At 42.6% G+C, this 25,104-nt stretch overlaps 1 protein-coding gene across 1 annotated transcript in view; it reads right to left on the bottom strand.

Moving 5' to 3' along the window:
• Positions 1-24,895, bottom strand: part of LOC132816114 (ADP-ribosylation factor-like protein 5B) — a 45,110-nt gene extending 20,215 nt beyond the window's left edge. Inside the window, exons 1-2 of the mRNA XM_060825571.1 lie at positions 24,457-24,895; positions 18,040-18,100 (exon numbers count right to left, since the gene is read on the bottom strand). Coding sequence (XP_060681554.1) covers positions 18,040-18,100; positions 24,457-24,502 — 107 coding nt within the window. The 5' untranslated portion in view covers positions 24,503-24,895. The remainder of the gene's footprint in view (positions 1-18,039; positions 18,101-24,456) is intronic.
• Positions 24,896-25,104: the final 209 nt, after the last annotated feature.

Below are 25,104 nucleotides of genomic sequence, written 5' to 3'. Positions count from 1 at the left end.
CATTTAAAAGGCATCTGGATGAGTAGATGAATAGGAAGGGTTTGGAGGGATATAGGCCAGGTGCTGGCAGGTGGGACTAGGTCGGGTTGGGATATCTGGTCGGCATGGACGAGTTGGATCGAAGGGTCTTTTTCCGTGCTGTACATCTCTATGACTCTATGACTCTAAATCTAGAGAAAGATGCAAACCAGAAGCTAGTATTCTACTTAAATGAGTCAGGATTTATCAACTTCATCAAATTAAGTGGCAACATTAGCAGAATATCCATTAGCAGATTAAAAAGGTAAAACCAAAAGTCACAGAATTGCGAGACTGGGACCAAGAAATTTCGGTCTGAGACAATAGACAAACGTGTTGTGTAGCTTAAACCAGTATATACTAGCAGAAAGAACAGAATCATAACCACAAGTATCCCACTTTGCTGATTAAATGACTAACTTAGATTTACAAACAAAGTGCTACACCAAAGACTGAAAATCTTTACCTATTTTAAAAGACACAATTAAGAAATTAAAAATAGTTGAGGCAACATTTAAAAGCCTAATCCCGCCAACAAGCCTAACTGTGAACTCTTGAGCCATTGTGCAAGAAGCAAGCTTTTTTTTTCTCAAATATTAGAGAATCATCGTCGGATAAAAACAAACAAATGAAGCCATTCCTAGTTTGCAAGAAACTGTACGTTAGAAAAATCATATTTATTCCTCAACTAAAGAAGCTGAAATTTCTGGTCTTTTTATTCATTTGTGGGACGTGGGAATCATTGACTGGACCAGAACTTATTGCCCATCCCTAGTTGCCCGTGAGATTGTGATGAACTGCTTTCTTCAACCACTCTATTTGATTTGGATAGATCCACAACGCTGTTAGGGAGGCAGTTCCAAGATTTTGATCTAGTGATACTGAAGAAACAACAATACACTTCCAAGTCAGTTGGAGAGTGGCTTGCAGGAGAACTTGCAGTTGGTGGTGTTCCCATGTATTTGCTGCCCTTGTCTTTCTAGGTGAAAGTGGTCATGAGTTTGGAAGGTGTATATAAGGAGTCTTCCTGAATATCTGCAAAGCCACCTTTTCAATGGTAGACCTTGTTGCGGCTGATCATCAAGTGGCAGAGAAAGTGAATGTTTCTGGATGTGGTGCTCATCAAATGGGCTTTGTTCAGGATGGTGTCAAACTTACGTGCACATTCATTCAGGAATTGGTGAGAAGTTATTCACACCTTGTAGATGGTGGACATGCTTCGGAGAATCAGGAGATCAGTTACTCATTGCAGGGTTGCAAGCTTCTGATCTGCTCTTAGAGTCATATAGCTGGGACACAGACCCTACAGTCCAACCAGTCCATGCTGAACATAATCCCAAACTAAACTAGTTCCATATGTCTGCTCCTGGCCCTTATTCCTCCAAACCTTTGCTATTTAAGTACCTATTCAAATGTCTTTTAAACATTGTAGTTGTACCCACCTCAGGAAGTTCATTCCAACATGAGCCACAGTTTAAATAAATTGCCCCTCATGTCTTTTCTTAAAATCTTTCTCCCCTCACCTTAAAAATGTGCCACCCAATCTTGAAATCCCCCATCTTAGGGAAAAGACAACTACCATTAACTCCAACTCTATCTGTATCCCTCATTATTTTATACACTTCCATAAGGTTGGCTCTCAACCTCCTATGCTCCAGTGAAAAAATAATCCAAATTCGTTCCCAGCTTTTCTTTATAACTCAAACCTGCCAGACCCAGAAACATTCTACTAAATCTCTTCTGAACCCTCTCCAGCTTAATAATATCCTTCCTATAACTGCGCAACCAAAATGTTGCCACAGTATTCTTATGGTAAGTCCAGTACATAGTTAATGGTAACCTCCAGGAAACTGGAGGAACCGATTATGGTAACGCCATTGAATGTCAAAGGCTAATGGTTGTATTTCCTCTTGCCGAAAACAAGTCAAGGGTGCGAATTCACGCATGGAATTGGAATGTTGTTGCCATCACAGAGATGTGACTGAGAGGGCAGAATTAGTCACTAAATATTCTGGGATAGAAGATCTTCAGGCAGGACAGGGGAGTGTGTAAAAGAAGAAAAGGTGTTACATTATCAATTTATCAGTCAGTCACTGCCATAAGGAGGGATGATGTCTTGGAAGGGTTTTCAAATGAGTCTTTGTGAATAGAATTTAGGAATAAAAAAGGATTAGTCATATTGCTTGGAGTGTATTATTGGCCTTCAGACAGTTAGTGAGCAACAGGAGCACAGGTGTAGCCAATTCACTGAGGTATGTAATAATGATAGAGTAATTATTTTAGGGGATTCCCCAACATTAGTTGAGATAGTCATAGTGAATGGATTTATTTAACTGTATTCAGGAGAGTTTTTATATCAATATGTAGAAAGTCCGACTAGGGACTTTACAATACTGGATTCAATTCTGGGAAGGAAAGTCTGACAACTGTTCAAGTGTTCGGCGCCACCTTGTGCTCCCACGAGGACGTTGAACAGTTCATCAATTTCACCAACACATTCCACCCTGACCTTAAGTTCACCTGGACCAACTCGGACACCTCTCTCCCCTTCCTGGACCTTTCCATCTCCATCAATGGTGACCGATTCAACATGGACATCTTATCCAAACCCAACAACTCCTACAGCTGCCTGGTCCTGATGAAGAGCTTTTGCCCGAAATGTCATTCTCTTGCTCCTCAGATGCTGCCTGACCTGCTGTACTTTTCCAGCACCACACTTTCGACTACACCTCCTCCCACCCTGTCTCCTATAAAAATGCTATCCCTTATTCCCAATTCCTCATGCTGCATCTGCTCCCAGGAGGACCAGTTCCACCACAGAACACATCAGGTGGTCTCCTTCTTCAAAGACTGTAATTTCCCCTCCCACATGGTTGATGATGCCCTCCAGGGCATCTCATCCACTTCCCGCACCTCCATCCTCCAACCGCAAAAAGGACAGAACGCGCTGGTCCTCACCTTCCACCTCACCAACCTCCCAATACATTGCATCATCCTCTGCCATTTCTGCCATCAACAAACAGACCCCACAGCCAGAGATACATTTCCCTCCCTACCTCTTATCTGCATTCTGTAAAGACTTTCCCTCCACAACTCTCTTGTCGGGTCCACCCCCCACCCCCACCAACCCACCATCCCCTGCAGGCACCTTTCCCTGCCACTGCAGAATTGCAAAACTTGCACCTACACCTCCGCCCTCACCTCCATCCAAGGCCCCAAATTAGCCTTCCACATCCATCATAGATTTACCTGCACTTCCACACGTCATTACCTGTATTCGTTGTTCCCGATAAGGTCTCTGCTATATTGGGGAGACAGGACGCCCACTTGCAGAACCCTTCAGAAAACATCTCCAGGACACACGCACCAAGCAACCACGCCATCCCGTGGCTGAACACTTTAACTCCCCCTCCCACTCTGCCAAGGATAGGCAGGTCCTGGGTCTCCTCCATCACCAAACCCTAACCAACTGACGCTTAGAGAAGGAATGCCTCATCTTCTGGCTTGGGATCCTCCCCCACACGGGATTAACATGTATTTCACCAGTTTCCTCATTTCCCCTCCCCACACCTCATCCCAGATCCAACCTTCTAACTTGGCACCGCCTTCATGGGCTGTCCTACCTGTCTATGTTCCTTCCTATCTATCCACTCCACCCTCCTCTCCGACCTATCACCATTACCCGCACCTTCTTCTCCAGCTATCACACTGTCAGCTACCTACTCCCCAGCCCCACACTCCTCCCATTTATCTCTGTACCCCCTTGACTCACAAGCCTCATTCCTGATGAAGGGCTTATGCTCCTCAGATGTTGTCTAACCTGCTGTGCTTTTCAACCACCACACTCTCGATTCTGATCTCCAGCATCTGCAGTCCTCACTTTCTCCTACATGTTTAAGATGATAGTGAGAGAGTATTTTAATGATAGTGACCACAACACCATATGTTTTAGGTTTATTACAGAATATAAAAAGATAATCTACAAAAAAAAGGGTTTTTGATTGGGGGAATGCAGATTTTATAAAAATAAGGCAGGATCTGGGCCAAAGTACACTGGGAACAGCTACGTCTGAGTAAACCTACAGAAGAACGGTGGGATACATTCAAAATGGAATTGGCAAGAGTACAGGTCCATTCACTTTAGGTGAAATGTTGGAGCAACAAAACAGATCGCCCTAGATGGTCTAGGAGTATTCTAAATTGGATAATATTTTAACAGGTACAAAGAGAGCAAATTAATGGAGGCTATAATGAAGTACAGAAAATACAGAGGGGAGGAGTGGGGACTTAAAGCAATTAGGACAGCAAAGAGGGTGCCATGAAAAATCACTGGTGGGTAAGATTAGGGAGAATCCCAAGGGATTACATTCATGGGAAGAGAATAACCAGGGAAAGAACAAGACCCATTACAGACCATGGAGCAATCTGTGCATGGAGCCAGGATACATTGGTACGGTGTTTAATGAGTACTTCACATCTGCCTTCATGTTGAATTTTTGTACTGAATCTTGTAGATAGTACATACCTCTTCTACTACCTTCAGTGGTAGAGGGAATGGATGCTTCAGAATATGGTGCCAGTGAAGTGGACTGCTTTGTCCCGGATGGCATCAAGCTTCAAATGCTTTTGGAGCAGCACTCATCCAGGCAAATGAGGGGAATTCCATCACAGTTCTGACTCTTGCCTTGTCAAGAGTAGACAGGTTTTGATGAGCCAATAGATAAGTCACTCACTGTTGTATTCCTAGCCTCTTATCTGCAATCATGGTCCAGCTTAGTTTCTGTTGCACATGACCTGTCAGTCCAAGCCTGGAAATGGATTGCTTCAGTACCTGAGCATTTGTGAATGGTGTTGAACATTTTACAGTTATTGGCAAACATCCCTATTTCTGATAGGAGAAGATCATTGATGAAAATGGTTGGGCCTAGGTAACTACCCTGAGGAACTCCTGCAGAGTCACACTAGAGTTGAGATGAATGACCTCTAACAACCAGAACCATGTTCCTATGTGCCAGGTATAGCTGAGTCTGTCCCTTGTTTCCCAATGATTCTAGCTTTACTGGGTCTTCTTGAAGCCACATTCAGTCAAATGCACGCTTGATGTCAAGGGCTGTCACTCACTTCACTTCTGGAATTTAGCTCTTTTCTCAATGTTTGAACAAAGGCTGTAATAAGGTCAGCAGCCTGAGTCATCCTGACAGAGCCCCAACTGGATTCCATAAGCAGATTATTGCTAAGCAGGTGTTGTGTGATAACACGATGGTCCCTTCCATCACTAGACTAATGCAGTAGCAAATGACTGGGTTGGATTTGTCCTGCTCTGTGTCCTTGGGTAATTTTTCACATTGTCAGGTAGATACCAGCATTGTAACTGTACTGGAACAGCATAGCTAGGGGTGTGTAAATTCTGGAGCACAAGTCTTCAGTATTTTTGCCACAATGTTGTCAAGGTCAAGAGCCTTTGCAGTATCCAGTGCCTCCAACCATTCCTTGATATCACGGAGTGAATTGAATTAGCTGATGACTGGCTGAGGACCACTGGAGGCCAAGATGGATCATCTACTCAGCATTTTTGGCTAAAGGTTGTTGCGAATGCTTCAGCCTTATATCTTGCATTGATGAGCTGGGCTCTATCATTGAAGATGGGGTATTTGTGGAGCCTCTTCTATCAGTAAGTTGTTTAATTGTTCACCAGTATTCACAACGAGATGAAGCAGGACTGCAGAGGTTAGGTCTGATCCATTAGTTGGTAAAAACAATGACTGCAGATGCTGGAATCCAGATTCTGGATTAGTGGTGCTGGAAGAGCACAGCAGTTCAGGCAGCATCCAAAGTGCAGAAAAATGTTCAGGCAGCATCCAAAGTACAGCAAAATCTTCAGGCTGCACTTTGAATGCTGCCTGAACTGCTGTGCTCTTTCAGCACCACTAATCCAGAACCTGATCCATTAGTTGTGGAATCGCTTAGCTCTGTCTATCACTTGCTACTAATACTGTTTAGCAAGTAATCCGACTTGCTAGCTTCACCAGGTTGGCACCTCATTTTTATGTATGCCTGGTGTTGCACCTGATAGTTCTCGTGCATTCTTCACTGAAGCTGGGTTGATCCCCTGACTTGATGGCAATTGCAGCATAGGAGATATGTCGGGCCATGAGGTTCAAATTGTGTACAATTCTGCTGCTGTTCATGGCCCACTGCACCTCATGGAAGTCTAGCTTTGAGTTTCTAGACCTGTTCAAAGTGTGTCCTATTTTGCCTGATCATAGTGCCACACAACATGACGGAAGGGTATTATGAAAGTGAAGGTGGGACTTCGTCTCCACAAAGCCTATACAGTGGTAGATCTTACTGATATGGTTGTGGACAGATGCATTTGCAGCCAGTAGATTGGTGAGGATGAGGAGAAATATATTTTTTCGTCTTGTTAGTTCCCTCACTACATGCCAGTCCCAGCTGTGTCCTTTAAGACCCGACCATCTCAATCAGTTTTGCTGTTGCCGAGCTACTTCTGTTGCTGAACATGGAAATCCCTCAGAGTACTTTTTGCACCCTTGCTGCCCTCAGTGCTTCCTCCAAATATTGTTCAATGTGGAGGAGCACTGATGCGTCAGTGCAGGAAGGACAGTATGTGGTGATATTGCCCATTTTAACCTGATGTGCACGAGACTTCAAGGGATCCAGTCGATGTTGAGGACTACCACAGAGACTTCCTCCCAACTGTATACCACTGTGATGCCATCTCTGCTGGGTCTCTCCTCCTGTAGGAAGTGACATATGCAGGGATGGTGATTTTCAGTGTTTGCAAGGTACAATTTTGAAAGTATGACTATGTCAGGCTGCTGATTGACTAGTCTATGAGACAGCTCTCCCAATTTTGGCACTAGCACCCAGATGTTAGTAAGGAGGTCTCTGAGGGGTTGACAGGGCTAGTTCTGACATTGGTTTCCAGTGGTTGACGCTAGGTGGTTCATCCATTTTTATTTTTATGTTGAGACTTCTTGGCGAGACAACTGAGTGCTTGCTAGACTATTTCGGAGTGCAGTTCAGAGTCAACCACATTGCTGTATGTCTGGAGCTACAGGTAAACCAGACCAGGTGAAGATGGCAGATTTCTTTCCCTTAAATGTTATTGAACAAGATGGGATTTTTTGACAATCAACAATGGTTTCACAGTAGTCAGCAGATTCTTAACTCCAGTTATTTTTATTGAATTACAAATTCCACCATCTGCCGTTATGGGATTTGAACACAAGTCCCCAGAACATTACTAGAGTTTCTGGCTTAATAAACTTGTGATAATACTACTAGTAAAAATACTACTAGGTCATCACCTCTCTATACAGTTTAATTTTCTGTCTGCTAGTGTTATTTTGTATTGAATGAACTGTTAAGTCTTTTGTTTAAGATATAAAGCCGGTGCCTATCAATTAATTATTCACAAAATCTGGGACTGATTATTCAAAAGTCTGGGAGGGAATCATTGGAATCTTTGAGATTCAATTTTGGTAGAAAGGCTGATTTGGTTTGGCTGTTAGTCTCCATGCCATCAAAATAATATAAAGATTTTTATAAGTTTACAAGATATTTAAACTATACTTTAATTGCTTTCTTCCAAATATCCCTAGATATATAGATTATGTATACATGTTGGAGGCAGTGAGCCAACATGGATAAGCACTATACAGCACAGAATGCAGGTCTGCATTCAAAGTTACTAGAGATCTGCAATTTTAATTTGCTTTGTTTTTTCAGATACTGATTAAGAGATAAAATACAATGACAGTTGACTGTTCGGGAATTTTAAATTAAATTTGAAGAGCTTTTACAAGTACATAAAAAGGAAAGTAGTTAAAGCAAACATGGATCCTTAGAAACAGAGACAGGATAAAATATATGGGTAATGAGCTGGCAAATTCACAATAGAAGATACAAGTTGTACATCAGAAGCACCTATGAGGTTAAAAAGAGCGAGAAAATTAAGAACATGAAAAATCAGAAAACAAAAATGACTAGAAAGACTTCAGTAAAATCTGAAATCCCAGAAACAGATATCATACATTCCAGAGTGCTAAAAGAGACAGCTGCAGAGTTGGATACACTGGCCATAATTTCCTAAAAATGCATAAGTTGGCAAATATTAGATTGGTTATTAGGAGGAGTTAAAAAAGGAGTTGAGTCATTTAGCCTTACATCAGGCAATGAGAAACTGCTGGAATCTGTTAGGGAAGTCTTCAGAATGCACATAGAAAATATTGAGATCAAATCAACATCAACCAAAGGGAAATTCTGTTTGGCAAATGTAGAGTTTTTTTGAGGATGTAATTAGAGGCGTAGATGAAAGGGAACCAATACTTTATATGTGGTGTACCTGGATTGCCAAAAAGCATTTGTTAAGATGCTGCACTAAAAGTTATTAGGCAAGATAAGGGCTCACAGAATTAGCATAAATAAAGAATTGGTTATGGGGCAGGAAGCAAAGTGTAAGCATAAACAGGGCATTACGTTGGCAGGTTTGAATACCGACATGCTGCAAGAATCAGTGCTGGGTCATCAGCCACTTACAATCTATATAATTAATGAAGAGATAGCAAGTAGTGTATCCAAGTTTGCTGATGATTAAAAGCTAAGTGGAAATGTAAACAGTGAAGACACAGAGCTTGCACAGTGGGCAGTAAAGTGGCATGTGGAGTCTAATGCAGACAAGTGTCAAGTTATTCTAAGAATAGAAAAGTGTAAAACTTGTCAATGTGTAGAAAGACTTCGGTACACTTGTGCACAAGGCTGGCATGGAAGTACAGCTAGCAACCAAGAAGTGAAATGGCATTAAGGCCTTTATTCTTCCTGTCTGGGAGCAGCGGGAGAGTGGAGGTGACGTGGAGACCAGGAGGGTGCTAAGAAGGTAAGGGAACTGTTTAAATTCTTACCTTCGAAGCCCACAGCCTTTTTCCTGTCCAGGAGCAGCGGGAGACAGAGTGGAGATGACGTGGAGACCAGGAGGGTGCCAAGAAGGTAAGGACTTAGTATAAGTCTGGGCAGTGGCTAACCCGAGATACTACACATGTAGTATCTCCCTCCCGCACCCCACCCTCCTCTAACTAGCAGGGAAAGACTCTGCAAGGGAAGGTTTTTATTTTTTCTTTCTTTTCTTTCATATATTTAAGTGTATTGTTTGATTTCAGTTAGTTGATGCAAAGCTAAGGCTCAGACCTGTGGCAAATGCCTCTTGCTTGATGTGGAGCTCAGGGACGTGGCTGACGTCCCTGACTCTTACACTTGCAAGAAGTGTGTCCAGCTGCGGCTCTTGTTTGCCCGCATGATGGCTCTGGAGCTGCGGATGGACTCACGGTGGAGCATCTGCGATGCTGAGGAGGTCGTGGATAGCACTTTTAGTGAACTGGTCACACCACAGGTTAGAATTGCTGAGGGAGGCAGTGAATGGATGATCAAAAGGCAGAAAAAGAGTAGGAAGGCAGTACAGATGTCCCCTGCGGTCATCTCCCTCCAAAACAGGTATACCGTTAGGGGAGATGGCTCATCAGGGGAATGCAGCAGTTGCCAACATCATGGCACCGTGGGGTGCACTGCTGTTCAGAAGGGCAGGAAAAACACTCGTAGGGCCATAGTCATAGGGGATTCTATTATAAAGGGAGTAGATAGGTGGTTCTGTGGCCGAAAATAAGACTCCCGGATGATATATTGCCTCTCAGGTGCTCGGGTCAAGGATGTCACGATCGGCTGCAGAGCATTCTAAAAGGGGAGGGTGAATAGCCAGTTGTCTTGGTGCATATAAGCACCAATGATATGAGTAAAAAAAGAGATGAGGTCCTGAAAGCAGAATTCATGGAGCTTGGAGAGAAGTTAAAAATTAGGACCTCTCAAGGTAGTGATCTCAGGATTACTAACAAGCCACGTGCTAGCCAGTGACTTGAGGGATGGTGTAGGAGGGAGGGGTTCAGATTTGTTGCATGTTGGGATTGGTTCTGGGGAAAGTGGGACTATTACAAATTGGACAGTCTACATCACAACCAGTCTGGAACTAATGTCCTTGGGGGAGTTTTTGCTGCTGCTGTTGGGGAGGTTTTAAATTAATGTGGCAAGGGGCTGGGAACCAGAAGAGAAGACAAGTAAACAGCGAGATGGAAACTGGAGATTGTAGGAATCATGAAGTTAGCATTAATAAGGGGAAGGGTAGGCAGACAGCAGATGAACGCAAAAGACCTGGTGGCCTGAAGTGTGTATACTTTAATGCAAGGAGTATAGTGGGTAAGGCAGATGAACTTAGAGCTTGGGTTGGTGCCTGGGAGTATGATGTTATTGCAATCACAGAAACCGGTTTGAAGGAAGGGCATGATTGGAAACTAAATGTTCCAGGATGTAGACACTTCAGACAGGACAGGGAGGGAAGTAAAAGGGAAGGAGGAGTTGCATTGCTGGTCAGGGATGATATCAAGACTGTGCTAAAGGAGGATACTATGGAGGACTTGAGTAGTGAGGCATTATTGGTGGAGCTGAGAAATAAGAAGGGTGCAGTTACATTGTTAGGGCTGTATTACAGGCCTCCCAACAGTGAGTGTGAGGTAAAAGAACAAATAGGTAAACAGATTATGGAAAGATGTAGAGACAATAGGATGGTGGTGATGGGAGATTTTAATTTTCCCAACATTGACTGGGATATACTTAATGTCAGATGTTTGGATGGGGTAGAATTTGTAAGAAGTATCCAGGAGAGTTTTCTAGAGCAGTATGTCAATAGTCCGACAAGTGAAGAGGCCATATTGGACCTGGTGTTGGGGAATGAGCCAGGCCAGATGGTACAAGTTGCGGTGGGGGATTTTTTTGGGAACAGTGACCACAATTCTGTAAGTTTTAGAATACTTGTAGACAAAGATGAGAGTGGTCTTAAGGGAAGAGTACTAAACTGGGCCAAGGCCAATTATATCAAAATTAGTCAAGAGCTGGAAAATGGATTGGACACAGCTATTTGAAGGGAAGTTTGACAAGTAAGAGGTTTTTCAAAGATAGTGCAGGATAGGCATGTCCCATTGAAAGCAAAGGATAGGAAACACAAGATTTGTGAACTGTGGATGACAGGAGAAATTGTACGACTAGCCAAGAGGAAAAGGAAAGCATACATAAGGTTCAGGCAGATAAGAACAGAACGGGCCCTGGAGGAATATCGGGAGAGTAGGACCAGTCTTAAACGAAGAATCAAGCGGGCTAAATGGGGTCGTGAAATAGCTTTAGCAAGCAAAATTAAGGAGAATCCCAAAGCCTTTTATTCTTTCATAAGAAGCAAGCGTGTAACTAGAGAAAGGGATTCGTCCACTATGGGATAAGGAAGGAAGGCTGTGTGTCAAACCTGAGAAAATAGGTGAGATTCTGAATGCATACTTTGCATTAGTATTCACGGAGGAGAGAGACATGATGAATGTTGAGATTAGAGATAGAAGTTTGATTACTCTGGGTCACGTTGACATAAGTAGGGAAGACATGTTGGGTAGGCTAGAGGCTATTAAGATGGACAACTTCCCAGGACTGGATGGGATCTGTTCTAGGTTGCTGAGGGAGGTGAGAGGAAATAGCTGGGGCCCTGACAGATATCTTTGTAGCATCCTTAAACACAGGTGAGGTGCCAGAGGACTGGAGGGTTGCTCATGTTTTCCCCCTTTACAAGAAGAGTAGAAATATGTATAGTCTTGGTAACTACAGACCAATGGGCCTGACGTCAGTGGTGCGAAAGTTGCTGGAGAAGGTAGTAAGGGAAAAAAATCTATTTGATATTTGGAAAAGAATGTGCTTATCAGTGATAGGCAATATGGTTTTGTGCGGGGGAGATCGTGCCTTACCAACTTAATAATGTTCTTTGAGGGAGTGACCAAGTTGATAGATGAAGGAAGGGCTGTCGATGTCATATACATGGATTTAGTAAAGCGTTTGATAACGTTCCTCATGATAAACTAATGGAGAAAGTGAAGTCATATGGTGTGCAGGGTGTTCTAGCTAGGTGGATAAAGAACTGGTTGAGCAGCAGGAGACAAAGAGCAGTGGTTGAAGGGAGCTTCTCAAAATGGAGAAAGGTGACTAGTGGTATTCCACAGAGATCAATGCTGGAGCCACTGTCATTTGTGATGTACATAAATGATCTGGGAGAGGGCACTGTTGGTATGATCAGCAAGTTTGCAGATTGGTGGAGTAACAAAAAGCATTTGGGAACTGTCAAAGAATACAGGAAAATTTAATAGATGGAGAGTAGGGCGGAGAGGTGGCAGATGGAGTTCAATCCAGGCAAATGTGAGGTGATGCATTTTGGAAAGTCTAATTCTAGAGCAAATTATACAGTAAACGGAAGAGTCTTGGGAAAGTTGATGAGCAGAGAGATCTGGGAGTTCAGGTCCATTGTACTCTGAAGGTTGCTGCACAGGTAGGTAGAGTGGTCAAGAAGGCATATAGTATGCTTGCCTTCATCAGACAGGGTATTGACTATAAGAGCTGGCAGGTCAAGTTAAAAGTGTACAAGACTGATTCAGTCGCATTTAGAATACTGTGTACAGTTCTGATCGCCACATTGCCAAAAGGATGTGGACGCTTTGGATATGGTGTAGTGAAGGTTTATGAGGATGTTGCCTGGTATGAAAGGTGCTACCTATGAAGAGAGGTTGAATAGGTTACGATTGTTTTCATTAGGAAAAAGGAGATTGAAGGGGGACCTGATTGACGTCTATAAGATCATGAAGGGTATAGACAGGGTAGATAGAGATAAGCTTTTTCCCATGGTGAAGGATTCAATAACAAGAGGTCACGCTTTCAAGGTGAGAGGTGAAAAGTTTAAGGGGGATACACGCGGCAAGTACTTTACACAGAGGGTGGTAGGTGCCTGGAACGTGTTGCCAACAGAGGTAGTAGAGGCAGGCACGGTAGATTAATTTAAGATCCATCTGGACAGTTGCATGAGTAGGTGGGGAGCAGAGGATACAGATGTTTAGGAATTGGACAACAGGTTTAGACAGTGGATTTGGATCAGCTCAGGCTTGGAGGACCCTGTTCCTGGGGTGTAAATTTTCTTTGTTATTTGGCTTGGATTCCAGGAATAAGGAAGCCTTGTTACAGTTGTGCAGGGTTTTGATTAGATCAGGTTGGGAATAGAATGCAGTTTTAGTCTCCATATTTAAAGAAGGATCTAGTTGCATAGGAAGCAGTACAGCAAAGATTGGTCGTTGGGATGATAGATTGAGCAAATTGGTCCCATAGGCTCCGGAGTTGAGAAGAATCTCATTGAAACATGTCTGCAGGGACTTCATAAGGTAGAAGCTGAATTTCTTTTTTCACTGCTGGTTGGGGAATCTTAAACATGGGTGTACAGTTTAAGACTGAAACAAAGAGAAATTGCTTCTCTCAGGGTTGTGATGTTTTGGAATTCTCTACCTCAGAGTTGTGTATGCTCCATCATTAAATATATTCACAATTGCAACAGATTGTTGATGTTTTTGAAAATCAAGAGGTATAGTGTGGTCACAGGAATGTATCTGAAACCCAAAATCAGCAATTATCACACTGAACAGCAGAACTGATTTGACAGACTTTTACGTTTTACTCCTGCTCCATTTTCCTTTGCTTTTACATATGTAAGAAATCAGAAACTTCAATTTAAACTTATGTCTGACACTCGTAGCAATCCTGGTCTCAGTGGCGTCCTGTACGATTTGTAATATTAGCGTCTCCGATCACGCTTCAGTGCACTTGGTGGTTAAGATTAAGGACACTGTAGCAGGTCCGACACACTGGTGAATGGATCCCTTTATCCTTAAGGATACTAAGTTTGTGGAGTATTTCTCCAAGGAATTCAGGGTGTTCCTAGGCATTAATTCAGGTTTGGCTAGCAGCCAGCCTGTTCTCTGGGAAACAGCTAAAGCTTATGCCAGAGGGTTAGTTATTTCCAACTCTGCCAGTAGGAAGCGGCAGAAGGGTGAGCAGCAGCATCTGCTCAAAACACAGTTGAAGGCAGACAAGAAAGTGTACTTTGACAGGCCATCGTTGGATAAGCTACACACGATCACAGTGCTTTGGTCTACATTGAGCTCCATGCTCACGCAATCTGCAAAGAAGGTGCTTACTTTTGCAGATGCTGGAGATCAGAGTTGAAAATGTGTTGCTGGAAAAGCGCTGCAGGTCAGGCAGCATCCAAGGAGCAGGAGAATCGACATTTCGGGCATGAGCCCTTCTTCACGCCTGAAACATCGATTCTCCTGCTCCTTGGATGCTGCCTGACCTGCTGCGCTTTTCCAGCAACACATTTTCAGCAAGGCTGGAATCAAACCTGGAACCCTGGCACTGTGAGACAGAGTGCTAACCACCGAGTCACCATGCCACCCTAAAAGAGGTTTATCTCATAGAATCCCTACAGTGTGGAAATAGGCCCTTCGGCCCAACAAGTCACACCGACCTTCCGAAGAATAACCCACCCAGACTCATTTCCCTATATTTCCCCTTGACTAACGTACCTAACACTATGGGCAATTTAGCATGGCCAATTCACCTGATCTGCACATCTTTTGGACTGTGGGAGGAAACCAGAGCACCGAGAGGAAATCTATGCAGACACGGGGAGGATGTGCAAACTCCAGACAGTTGCCTGTGGCTGGAATTGAACCTGGGTCCCTGGTGCTGTGAGGCAGCAGTGCTAACCACTGAGTCACCATGCCACCCATGGCTTGGGCGAAGTCTTTATAAGATGGATAAAGGTTCTTTACAGCGGCCCTCTTGCAGCGGTTCTCACCAACAGTGTGCAGTCAAGTAATTTTAATACCTTCAGGGGTAATTAACAGGACTGTCCCCTATCTCTCCTGCTTTTTACATTCATAGGGATTCTAATATAACAGCTCCAGAAGTGAGGTCAAAATCACATAAGATTGAGCTGTAAGCGGATGATGTCCTCATCTTTTTGGCAAGTCCAGCAGTTGTGGTGCCTCATCTGATACAATGCATAAATTTGTTTGCACCTTTTCAGGTTACAAGATCAACTTTGCAAAATCGGAGGCTATGCCTATGGGTGGTCTTACGAAAATACCAGGTTTGGAGGGCGAATCTTGATTCCCTTTTAAGTGGTCACAGGGATGCTTTCTTTATACGTGACTCCAGTTTTTGATCGGCTGTTGACAAAAATCAAACAAGACATTCAAAGATGGGAGGTATTTCCGGTTTCTTGGTTAGGTTGGATAGTCCTTGTTAAAATGAATATTCTTCCCCATCTACTATAGCCTATGTGAATGCTCCCTTTGATTTTCACTAGGCAAATGCTCAGGAGTTTGAATGGCTGATTCAGCTGTTTTATCTGGCATCGTAAGCGGCCCCTTATTAACTAAATTGCAACTGCCTCTCAGACTGGGGGCAGTGGATCTCCCAGACATTAAAAACTAAGTTTGCTTCTATCCTATGTGAGTGACTGGGCCTATAGGGACCCTCTTTCAATATGCTTAGATATTGAAATTTATCAGGCAATATGTCCCACTAACTGCTTGCTGCTCTTGGACAAAATGAGGACGGTTAAAGAATATTGCCACAACCCAATAGTTATTAATACTGTTAAAGCATGGAGGACAATGTGGTAGAGTGAAGGCAATATTGCCAAAACATCATTTGTCACACCTATAATTGGCATATCAGGTTTTCAACCGGGGATGACAGGCTGTGAGACAACCATAACCACCTGATGAAGGAACAGTGCTCAAAAAGCTAGTGCTTCCAATTAAACCTGATGGACCTAGTGTTGTGTCATTTTTAACAATATTCTGCTAGGTTAGGTGTCTGAGAATCCCCAGGGTTTGTTGGGCTGATGTAAGATAGATTATAGAGCATATCTCTTTGGATTTTCATATAAGTATGGTGCGCTTTAAAATTAAGAATTTCTATAAGATGTGGCTACCCTTATTAGACTACCTGGACACAGATTTGTCTGCCATACTAATAAGGGCCTTTATATAAACCATAACTATTGTATTTTCTAAATCTCACACGCAGGGAAGAGGAACTACAAACGTATGGAGTGTAATTTATTGCTCTCGATGCTCGGGAGCTAGTGTTTTGTTTCGCTGAGGTTGACCTTCCAGTGCAGCAAGCAAGAAAATGGAAGTGATGCTATAATCAGATCAGCCATAACCTTACTGAATGGAAGAACTGGCTGACAGACAAAGGGTTTACTCCTGTTATTTTTTTCCCCCTGTTGTTATAGGGAGGAAATACTGGAGCTTCTCTGTCTTTCAGATGAGGTGCAGGTTCAAATAGGATGTCACGTTCACCAGGATTATACTTCAGGATACCAAGTCAGGACAGTCTTTGTAAATTAATGCTAAAATAGAACGCTTTCCTTGCACCTTCCTACATTAACTTTGGATCACTGCAAAATTATACATGTTTTTATGCTGAAACCACTCGCTACACAAAGACCCCTCAGTCCTTGTCATTTGTGTTTCCTCATTCCTATTATTAGGTTCAAATCCCAGGGTCAGCACACCAAATGCTATCTGACTATCATGGAGAGCTGAATTTCTGCATCTCTCTACATTAATTTTCTTATGACCACTCTTTGCTTTATTTAACCTTCTCTGGCAATAATCCCTGTTTTCTCAACACCCTATAACAATGAAAAAAGAGACAAGTGTACCATAACCTGTTTATTAGCATAATGCTGAATCTATACGCGAGGGTCAGAAAACAAGGCATAATAGAGTACTGAAAAACAGAACAAAACAAAACCTTCCAACCTTCAATGAAAATTATCAGTTCAGAAAAACAGAAAAGTTGTGTTGGTCCTGGAGTGATCCAAGTTTCCAAATATCTAAAAGGTGGCAAGGAGAAAATATGTTTTGATTAATATGAACAAAATTTCCCTGCTAAAATACAGTAAATCTTGTTATAAATCCATCAGCATCGTAGCGCTTAATTGCTGATTTGCCAAAGCTAATGACGTGACTTTAATGCCATTCATTTTTTTTTAAAATGAGTGAGTTTATGAAAAATAGTGCATGTTTAATTTTTGTAATTCATTGTGATGGTAGAATCAAATATCTAGATTTTAACTATTCACCACTTGAGCATTTATGGCTCCACCATACAATTCCAACATGTAGATGTGAATCTGACTGAAAAAAAAAATGCCTTTCTCAGCATTGCAGATAATTCAGATAAGGTCCCACATACCCAATGTGACAGGCAAAGATGAGGGGAAAAATATTTAAAAGAAGTTGATTAAAAAGGTCTTCAGAGTTTCATTCTGAAAGAGTACATTTGAGATAAGCAGTTTGGACAGTAATGTTAGTACAGATTTCTGGTACCTTTTTTGAAACAAGATATTCCATTTAACCAATAGGATGAAACTCTGTACAATGGCTATGATACTTTCACTTGAAACCAGTTTGCATGATCTGAATTACACAGTGCCCAGGACACAAAAAAAAGACACCAAATTTGGTATTAAAATCATTTATTTCAAACCATATGTAAAGTAAGTACAGAGAAAAAAAAAGTTATCTGCTAGCTAGAACTTTAATCTGCATTCAACCAGAAGGGGCAGCATGGTAGTTCAATGGTTAGCACTGCAGTCTCAGTGTTAGGGACCTCTGTTCGATTCCAGCCTCGAGCAACTGTCTCTGTGGAGTTTGCACATTCTCCCCATGTCTGTATGGGTTTCTTCCGTGTGCCCTGGTTTCCTCCCACAATCCAAAGATGTGCAGGTCAGGTGGATTGCCATGTTAAATTTCCCATAGTGTTAGGTGCCCATTATTCAGAGGGAAATGGGTCTGGATGAGTTACTCTTCGGAGGGTCGGTGTGCACTTGTTGGGCCAAATGGCCTGTTTTCACACCGTAGCGAATCTAATCTAATACTTCCAATCTGAAGCTTAATACTATACTGGGTGCCTGAAATGGGAAGTATTCTGCATTAGTGCTTGCAAAATGAGCCCAAAATCAGAATGTGTGCCATGGTCCAGAAGTAGTTTTTGTTAATATATACAAAAATCATTACTTACAATTGATAAAGTATTGTGGTCTTTCCAGCATTGTCCAAGCCAACAACAATAACTTTATGTTCTGAAAATATAAATTTTTGTAGTATAAAAAAAATGTATCAGTGAAGTACTGCATTCAAGGCAAATTATATTTTTAACTTGCACAGTAAATTATCAAAGATGCAATATATAACTGTACAAAATAGCTGCAAGAATTAAGCTGTATAGAAGAAGAAGAGGTGCCTAACTAAATTCCTGCTGTTTAATTGAGGGAATACTCCACAATGAGGGATTTGCCTTTAATTGTTCATAGGATAGGGGCATCTATGCCAGTATTTATTTTCATCCTTAAATGTCCTCTAGAGGATGATGAGCTGCCTTCTTGAAATACAGTAACCCTTGGGTAGTAACACCAGTGCTGTTAGGGAGTTCCAGGATTTTGATCCAGCAGTGAAAGCACAGATTTAGTTTCAAGTCAGGACGTGAGGCAGATGGTATTAATTTTTTAATGCTACCCTTGCGCTTCTAAAATCACCAGGATTATACTTCAGAAAAAAAAACAGGTCAGGACAATTTCTCTAATGTTAAAATAGGGTGCCTCACTTAGTTTAAATCAAAGTCACAACAAAGTTTAGATATTTTGGCTTGAAATTGCTCAAATGAGTACAGATGAATACCCTTCAGCTCAGCGAGCAAACCTACATCAAAATCTCAGCCTGAGCTACAAATCTTCTCAAAACTCATGAATACAGATGAGGAAACTATGCAGCCTAGTCACTTGTTCCCTAATGATTCCAGATTTTTGTTTGCCTCCAGTAAACTGGCCATTCCAAGCTTCACTTGTTCTATGAACAAACCGTTTACTGCTACAATTAACCCCATAATTTCATAAGTCTCTAACACTCCAAACCTATAGCTCTTTTCCACACAACAACACTGAAGCAGGCAAGTACTTAAGGCATGATCTGGTCAGAGCACTAGTTTCCTCTCCTTTCTGGATTTTAGCTCTATTGTGATTCAACATATTAAGGACAGAGTATTAATATCCCAGACCTTTTCAACTTCATCTGCACTTTGTGACACAAAGGTAAATGATAAAAAACTTGCATCCATATCAAAAAGGTGTATCTGGCAAGGTTATGCATTTACAAATATTTTAAAAGTATTGCCTAGTAAAAATCAACTGTGAAAATATTTTACTTGATGCTGTAGAAATGCTGAATCGTACTGATCCATAGCATTTTCAGAGTTTCTTTCTCTCTGTACTTTGTGGTTGCTTAGCTTTACTTCAATAATTTGCACAAGCTTCATGATTCAAATTCATCAAGCAATTTCTCTTGGCCAGACTGACTCATCTAAAAAAGACAACTTCTGCCCCAAGTAAAGTAATCCTGGTATTTTCTTACTGTTTACAAGAAATTGAATTATATTTATAAAATTTGAGATAATATTTGGGTGACTTGAGGTGCTGTTTCCCTCCAACTCTAGGATCCAAAGGTTAAAATTGAACTGAAAGGGCAAAATCTCTTTAAATTGTAACTTTAATACTCTTCAATTAAGTTCTCAATGTGGACAACACAGCTCACGACAAACTGGTCCAAATGTGTCACAAAGAAATATCAATCTGATTTTCAGAAGGCATACAGATATCTGATGTGAGACTTATTTTAATCCCCCATTACAGTACAGAAGTCTCAGGTTGGAACACTTTAGTACACGAGCCTTTAGTCTGCATCTAGACTATGCAACATCTGATTAAGACAAAAAAATAAAACAAGCAAAGAACATACTGGCATTAGAGGATGTTCAAAAGAGATCAACTAGTGGAGCAGTTGACTTATCAAGCAGCTCAAAACTCTAATGAATAAGAGTTTAGCCAATGAAGGGTGATCCTACTGAAGCAAACAAAATTCTGAATGGGCTCAGAATAGATGTTGAGAAAGTTTTTTCAACAGGGAGGGATTCTCAAACTAGGGGATATAGTTACAGAATAAGCAGACACATTTAAACTGGAGATACAATAGAATCCCTTTTCTTGGAGTAGGGAAAATCTGGAACTCTCTACCTCAGTCATGGAGGCTTGATCACAATGTATTTAAAAGGTAGTTTTTTTAAAATTGGAGTTGACAGCTACATTGCAATGAGCTGGCATGAAAGACAAATTGAGATCTCATGATGAGGACCAAAATGCAAGTATAATAAGCAGGAATACAGATCTTATAATATGCAGTTCCAAATCATATCATATCATAATTAACATTTTCAATTTATCCATTTAAGATTCTACGACTCGGAGGGACTCAGCAGTATCACAACAGCTCTTAGAGAAAGGAAAAAAGCTGCTTAACTCAGAAAATGTGCTGCAGCTTGACCGACAATAGTAAAAATATTTTGAAGATAATCTCAGACTTGTTAAAAGGGATTTCCAAATTAAAACTAATATTGAAGACAATGTAAAAGAATGATATAAAACTTTCAGAAAGCTTTTGATAAAGTTCCACATAGGAGGTTAGTGAGTAAACTTAGGGCGCATGGTATTGGGGGCAAAGTACTAGATTGGATTGAAAATTGAGTTGGCTGATAGGAAACAAAGGGTAGTGATAAACGGCTCCATTTCGGAATGGCAGGCAGTGACCAGTGGGGTATCGCAAGGATCCGTGCTGGGACCGCAGCTTTTTACCATCTTCTATATCATTAACATATATTGTATCAGCAATAACATTAGCAAATTTGCTGATGATACTAAGCTGGGTGGCAGGGTGAAATGTGATGAGGATGTTAGGAGATTGCAGGGTGACCCGGACAAGTTAGGTGAGTGGACAGATGCATGGCAGATGCAGTTTAATGTACATAAATGTATGGTTATCCACTTTGGTGGCAAGAACAGATTACTATCTCAATGGAATTAATTTAGGTAAAGGGGCAGTACAGAGAGATCTGGGTGTTCTTGTACACCAGTCAACGAAGGCAAGCATGCAGGTACAGCAGGTAATGAAGGCGGCTAATACCATGCTGGCCTTCATAACAAGAGGGATTGAGTATAGAAGCGAAGAGGTGCTTCTGCAGCTGTACAGGGCCCTGGTGAGACCACACCTGGAGTACTGTGTGCAGTTCTGGTCTCCAAATTTGAGGAAAGACAGACATTCTGGATATTGAGGGAGTGCAGCGTAGATTCACGAGGTCAATTCCTGGAATGGAGAGATTACCTTACACTGAAAGACTGAAGCAACTGGGCTTGTACACCCTTGGGTTTAGAAGACTAAGAGGGGATCTGATTGAGACATAAGATTATGAAAGGATTGGACACTATGGCAGCAGGAAACATGTTTCCGCTGAAGGGTGAGTGCCAAACCAGAGGACACAGCTTAAAAATACGGGGTAGACCATTTAGGACAGAGATGAGGAGAAACTTCTTCACCCAGAGAGTGGTGGCTGTATGGAATGCTCTGCCCCAGAGGGCAGTGGAGGCCCAGTCTCTGGATTCATTTAAGAAAGAGTTGGATAGAGCTCTCAAGGATAGTGGGATCAAGGGTCATGGAGATAAGGCAGGAAGCGAATACTGATTAGGAATGATCAGCCATGATCATATTGAATGGCGGTGCAGGCTCGAAGGGCTGAATGGCCTACTCCTGCACCTATTGTCTATTATCATATGCAGAACAGGATATAAAGATTAACTTTTTAGGCACTTTCATGCTTCCCATACTATCAAAAGATACAACAAAATGCTGAGAATGACAGTCACAATATCAATGCCCAATAAAGCTTAAAAACAGAAAAAAGCCACAAAATATTCAAATGACTTGCCATGTTAAGTCCTGATCATTGAAGAATTAGGGAATCATTCAAACACAGACAGTACAGAAGAGTCATAAAGCTAATCTTTAGTGTCAGAGGTCAGAGTTTGCAGAAAAATCTGGGTATAGAAATTGGATATATCAGAGTTCGAGTCAGATTTTACTGCATCAAGAGAGGCCCTTCCGCTCATGGTGTCCATGCCAGTCATCTAACATCCATCTACTCTTATTCCATTTTTCCAATATTTGGCCTGTAGCCTTGAATGCTGTGGCATTTCAAGTATTCAGTTAAACAGTTTGTAAATGTCTTAAAAATTCTTGTCTCTACCCCTTTTTCGGCAGCGAGTTCCAGATACGCACTACCCTCTAAACCTATTGCTCTTACCTTAAGACTGATCCCCACATTTACTGACCCCTCTACTAAAGGGAAAAGTCTTTCTTTATCTACTCTGTCCAAGCTCCTCAGAATAAATTATATATTTCATTCAGATTCCCTGTCAGCCTTTTCTGCTCCAAGGAAAAAAAAACAACAGTTTATCTAATCTCTTCTCATTGCGCACTGTCACAGACAACATCCTGGTGAATTATGCAATCGCTTCCGTCCTCTAGTGTCATGAGCACAACTGCTCAGAGTACTCCTTAACTACAGCGCTTTTTATTTATAAAATGGAAGTTATGAGGGCTAAGAAATGAGAAATATCATGTTTTTTTTAAATATTACAACGGAATATTACTTCAAGCAGTGGAGCAGGTCAAAGCAACACAACAGTGAATATTTCATTCTTGAATTAACATAAAGGTGTTCTTGTAGAATGGTTAAAAGAGGAAACAAATTCCAGAAAAAAGTTAATGAAGTTGAAGATATAAGGGTGGCATGGTGACTCAGCAGTTAGCACTGTTGCCTCAGTGCTAGTGACTGGCATTTGATTCCACCCTCAGTCAACCATGTGGAATCTGCACAGGTTTACTCTGGATGCTCCAGTTACCCGCCAGTCCAAATGTGTGCAGGTTAGATGGATTAGCATGCTAAATTGCCCATGTTAAATGTCCAGGGATGGGCAGGCTAGTGGGATTAGCCATGGGAAATGCAGGGTTACAGGGATAGGATAGTGGGGTTGGTCTGAGTAGGATTCTCTTCAGAGGGTCATTGTGGATTCAATGGACAGAATGGCCTGCTTCCACACTATATGGATTCTATGAGGTGGAAATTACCGACAGCAAGAGAGATAATACTACAATTTTGATAGGATAAATTGACCTGATTCAAAGAGTTTTCCTTAATTCTAAGTATCCTTTGATCTAAATTACAGCGTTGGTTGAAGCTAATCTATTTAGGGTAAACTGAAGGGAGCAGTAGCTATCCAGACACTTATTTACAAAACTAGCCAGATGCTCTGAATTCTTTCAACTTTTCCATACTCTCAGTATGCGTTCATTTCAATCCTATCAACCTACAGGACACAAACTTCTAGCTTCAACTCCCTATCCCCAAATACACCCATGTTTCACTCCTATAGTTCACTTATACCTGCTGCAGGGGCAGGGGGGTGAAGGTGTCAAAGACAAGAAAACTCATCTCGATACCAGCAGATATTATTTAGGGTTCTAGGCTTGAGTGCTGCAGAAAGGACGACAATCTAACTAGTTAGTGAAGTATGAGGATGGAACGTGATCTTAGAGTCATAGAGATGTACAGCATGGAAACAGACCCTTCAGTCTAACCCGTCCATGCCGACCAGATATTCCAACCCAATCGAGTCCCACCTGCTAGCACCTGGCCCATATCCCTCCAAACCCTTCCTGTTCATATACCCATCCAAATGCCTTTTAAATGTTGCAATTGCACCAACCTCCACCACATCCTCTGGCAGCTCATTCCATACACGTACCACCCTCTGTTTGAAAAAGTTGCCCCTTAGGTCTCATATCTTTCCCCCCTCACCCTAAACCTATGCGCTCTAGTTCTGGATTCCCCGACCCCAGGGAAAAAACTTTGCCTATTTATCCTATCCATGCCCCTCATCATTTTGTAAACCTCTATAAGGTCACCCCCTCAGCTTCTGATGTTCCAGAGAAAACAGCCCCAGCCTGTTCAGCCTCTCCCTTTAGCTCAAATCCTCCAACCCTGGCAACATCCTTATAAATCTTTTCTGAACCCTTTCAAGTTTCACAACATCTTTCCGACAGGAAGGAGACTAGAATTGCATGTAATATTCAAACAGTCAAGGTTAGGTGCCAGGGTTAGGCAAGATACTGGCGGGGGGGGGGGGGGGTAGCACAGCAGGTCAGGCAGCACCCGAGCAGCAGGCTCATGTCCAGAACACCCTTCACCCTGCTCCTCGGATACTGCCTGACAGGCTGTGCTTTTCCAGCACCATACTCTCCGACTCGGATCTGCAGTCCTCGCCTTCTCCAAGGTGCTGGGGTAGCCGAACGGACGGAGAGAAACTGATGCAAACAAGTAGTTTTAAAAGAAAAAAATTCCAACTAATTACGAGTTAAACGCAAGTTAACTGCAGTGCCACCGGTTCTTGGCGAGGTCGGGAAATGGTGCGGGTTCCTCCGCTGGGAACCTTTAAAATTTACCGATTGGCGAAGGGTGAAAGGGGGAGGGATCGCCCGGACAACGGGGCACCTTTACCTTGGTCAAAGAAGAAACTCCTCAATTTGGAGAAGAGGAGCCCCATGACCGTCAACCGGCTGCAATCCAACCGTCGCTTACTCCGCCGGGACCCCGGGCTGCCGCCGATTCCACTGTGCGCCTTAACCCGGCAGCCCCAAGCGGGCGGCCCTCCTTTTCACAGATCCCTTCCCCTCCCCGTTCTGCCGTTGCAGGCTCTCCCTCCCCGCGGCTCCGTCTCCAGCAGCGCTCGGCGTCCCACATAGCCGAGGGAGCCGCTGACCGTTAGCTCGGAAGGCACGCGCTTTCACCTCGCGCCCAAACCCGAGGCACGTTCACTGCTCCCAGTTATCCGCCAAGCACGCGCAAACAGACGACAATCGCTCATTTGTCTGCACTGACGGACAATCACTCACTCCGCCCTCCCATTGTTAACATCCCCGCGGGGACGGGCTAACGCCACACGCGCGGGGCGGGGCGGGGCGCGGAGGGCGGGGTTTGGGAGCGCGGTGGGTGATGGGAACGGGGGGCAGATTAATCGCTTTCAATTGTGCCGGCTGATTGGGTTCAAAAGATGAAAGACGTTTCACATCGACGAACCGGGAGTCGGTGGGCGGGGATAGTGACACATATTGGAAGCTGATAGGCGGTGGTTAGAGCGAATGAAGT

The sequence above is a fragment of the Hemiscyllium ocellatum genome, chromosome 5 (genome assembly GCF_020745735.1).
Source record: "Hemiscyllium ocellatum isolate sHemOce1 chromosome 5, sHemOce1.pat.X.cur, whole genome shotgun sequence".
Lineage (NCBI taxonomy): Eukaryota > Metazoa > Chordata > Chondrichthyes > Orectolobiformes > Hemiscylliidae > Hemiscyllium > Hemiscyllium ocellatum.
Note: the sequence above shows the minus strand (reverse complement) of the source record. Positions and strands in the feature narration are given on the sequence as shown.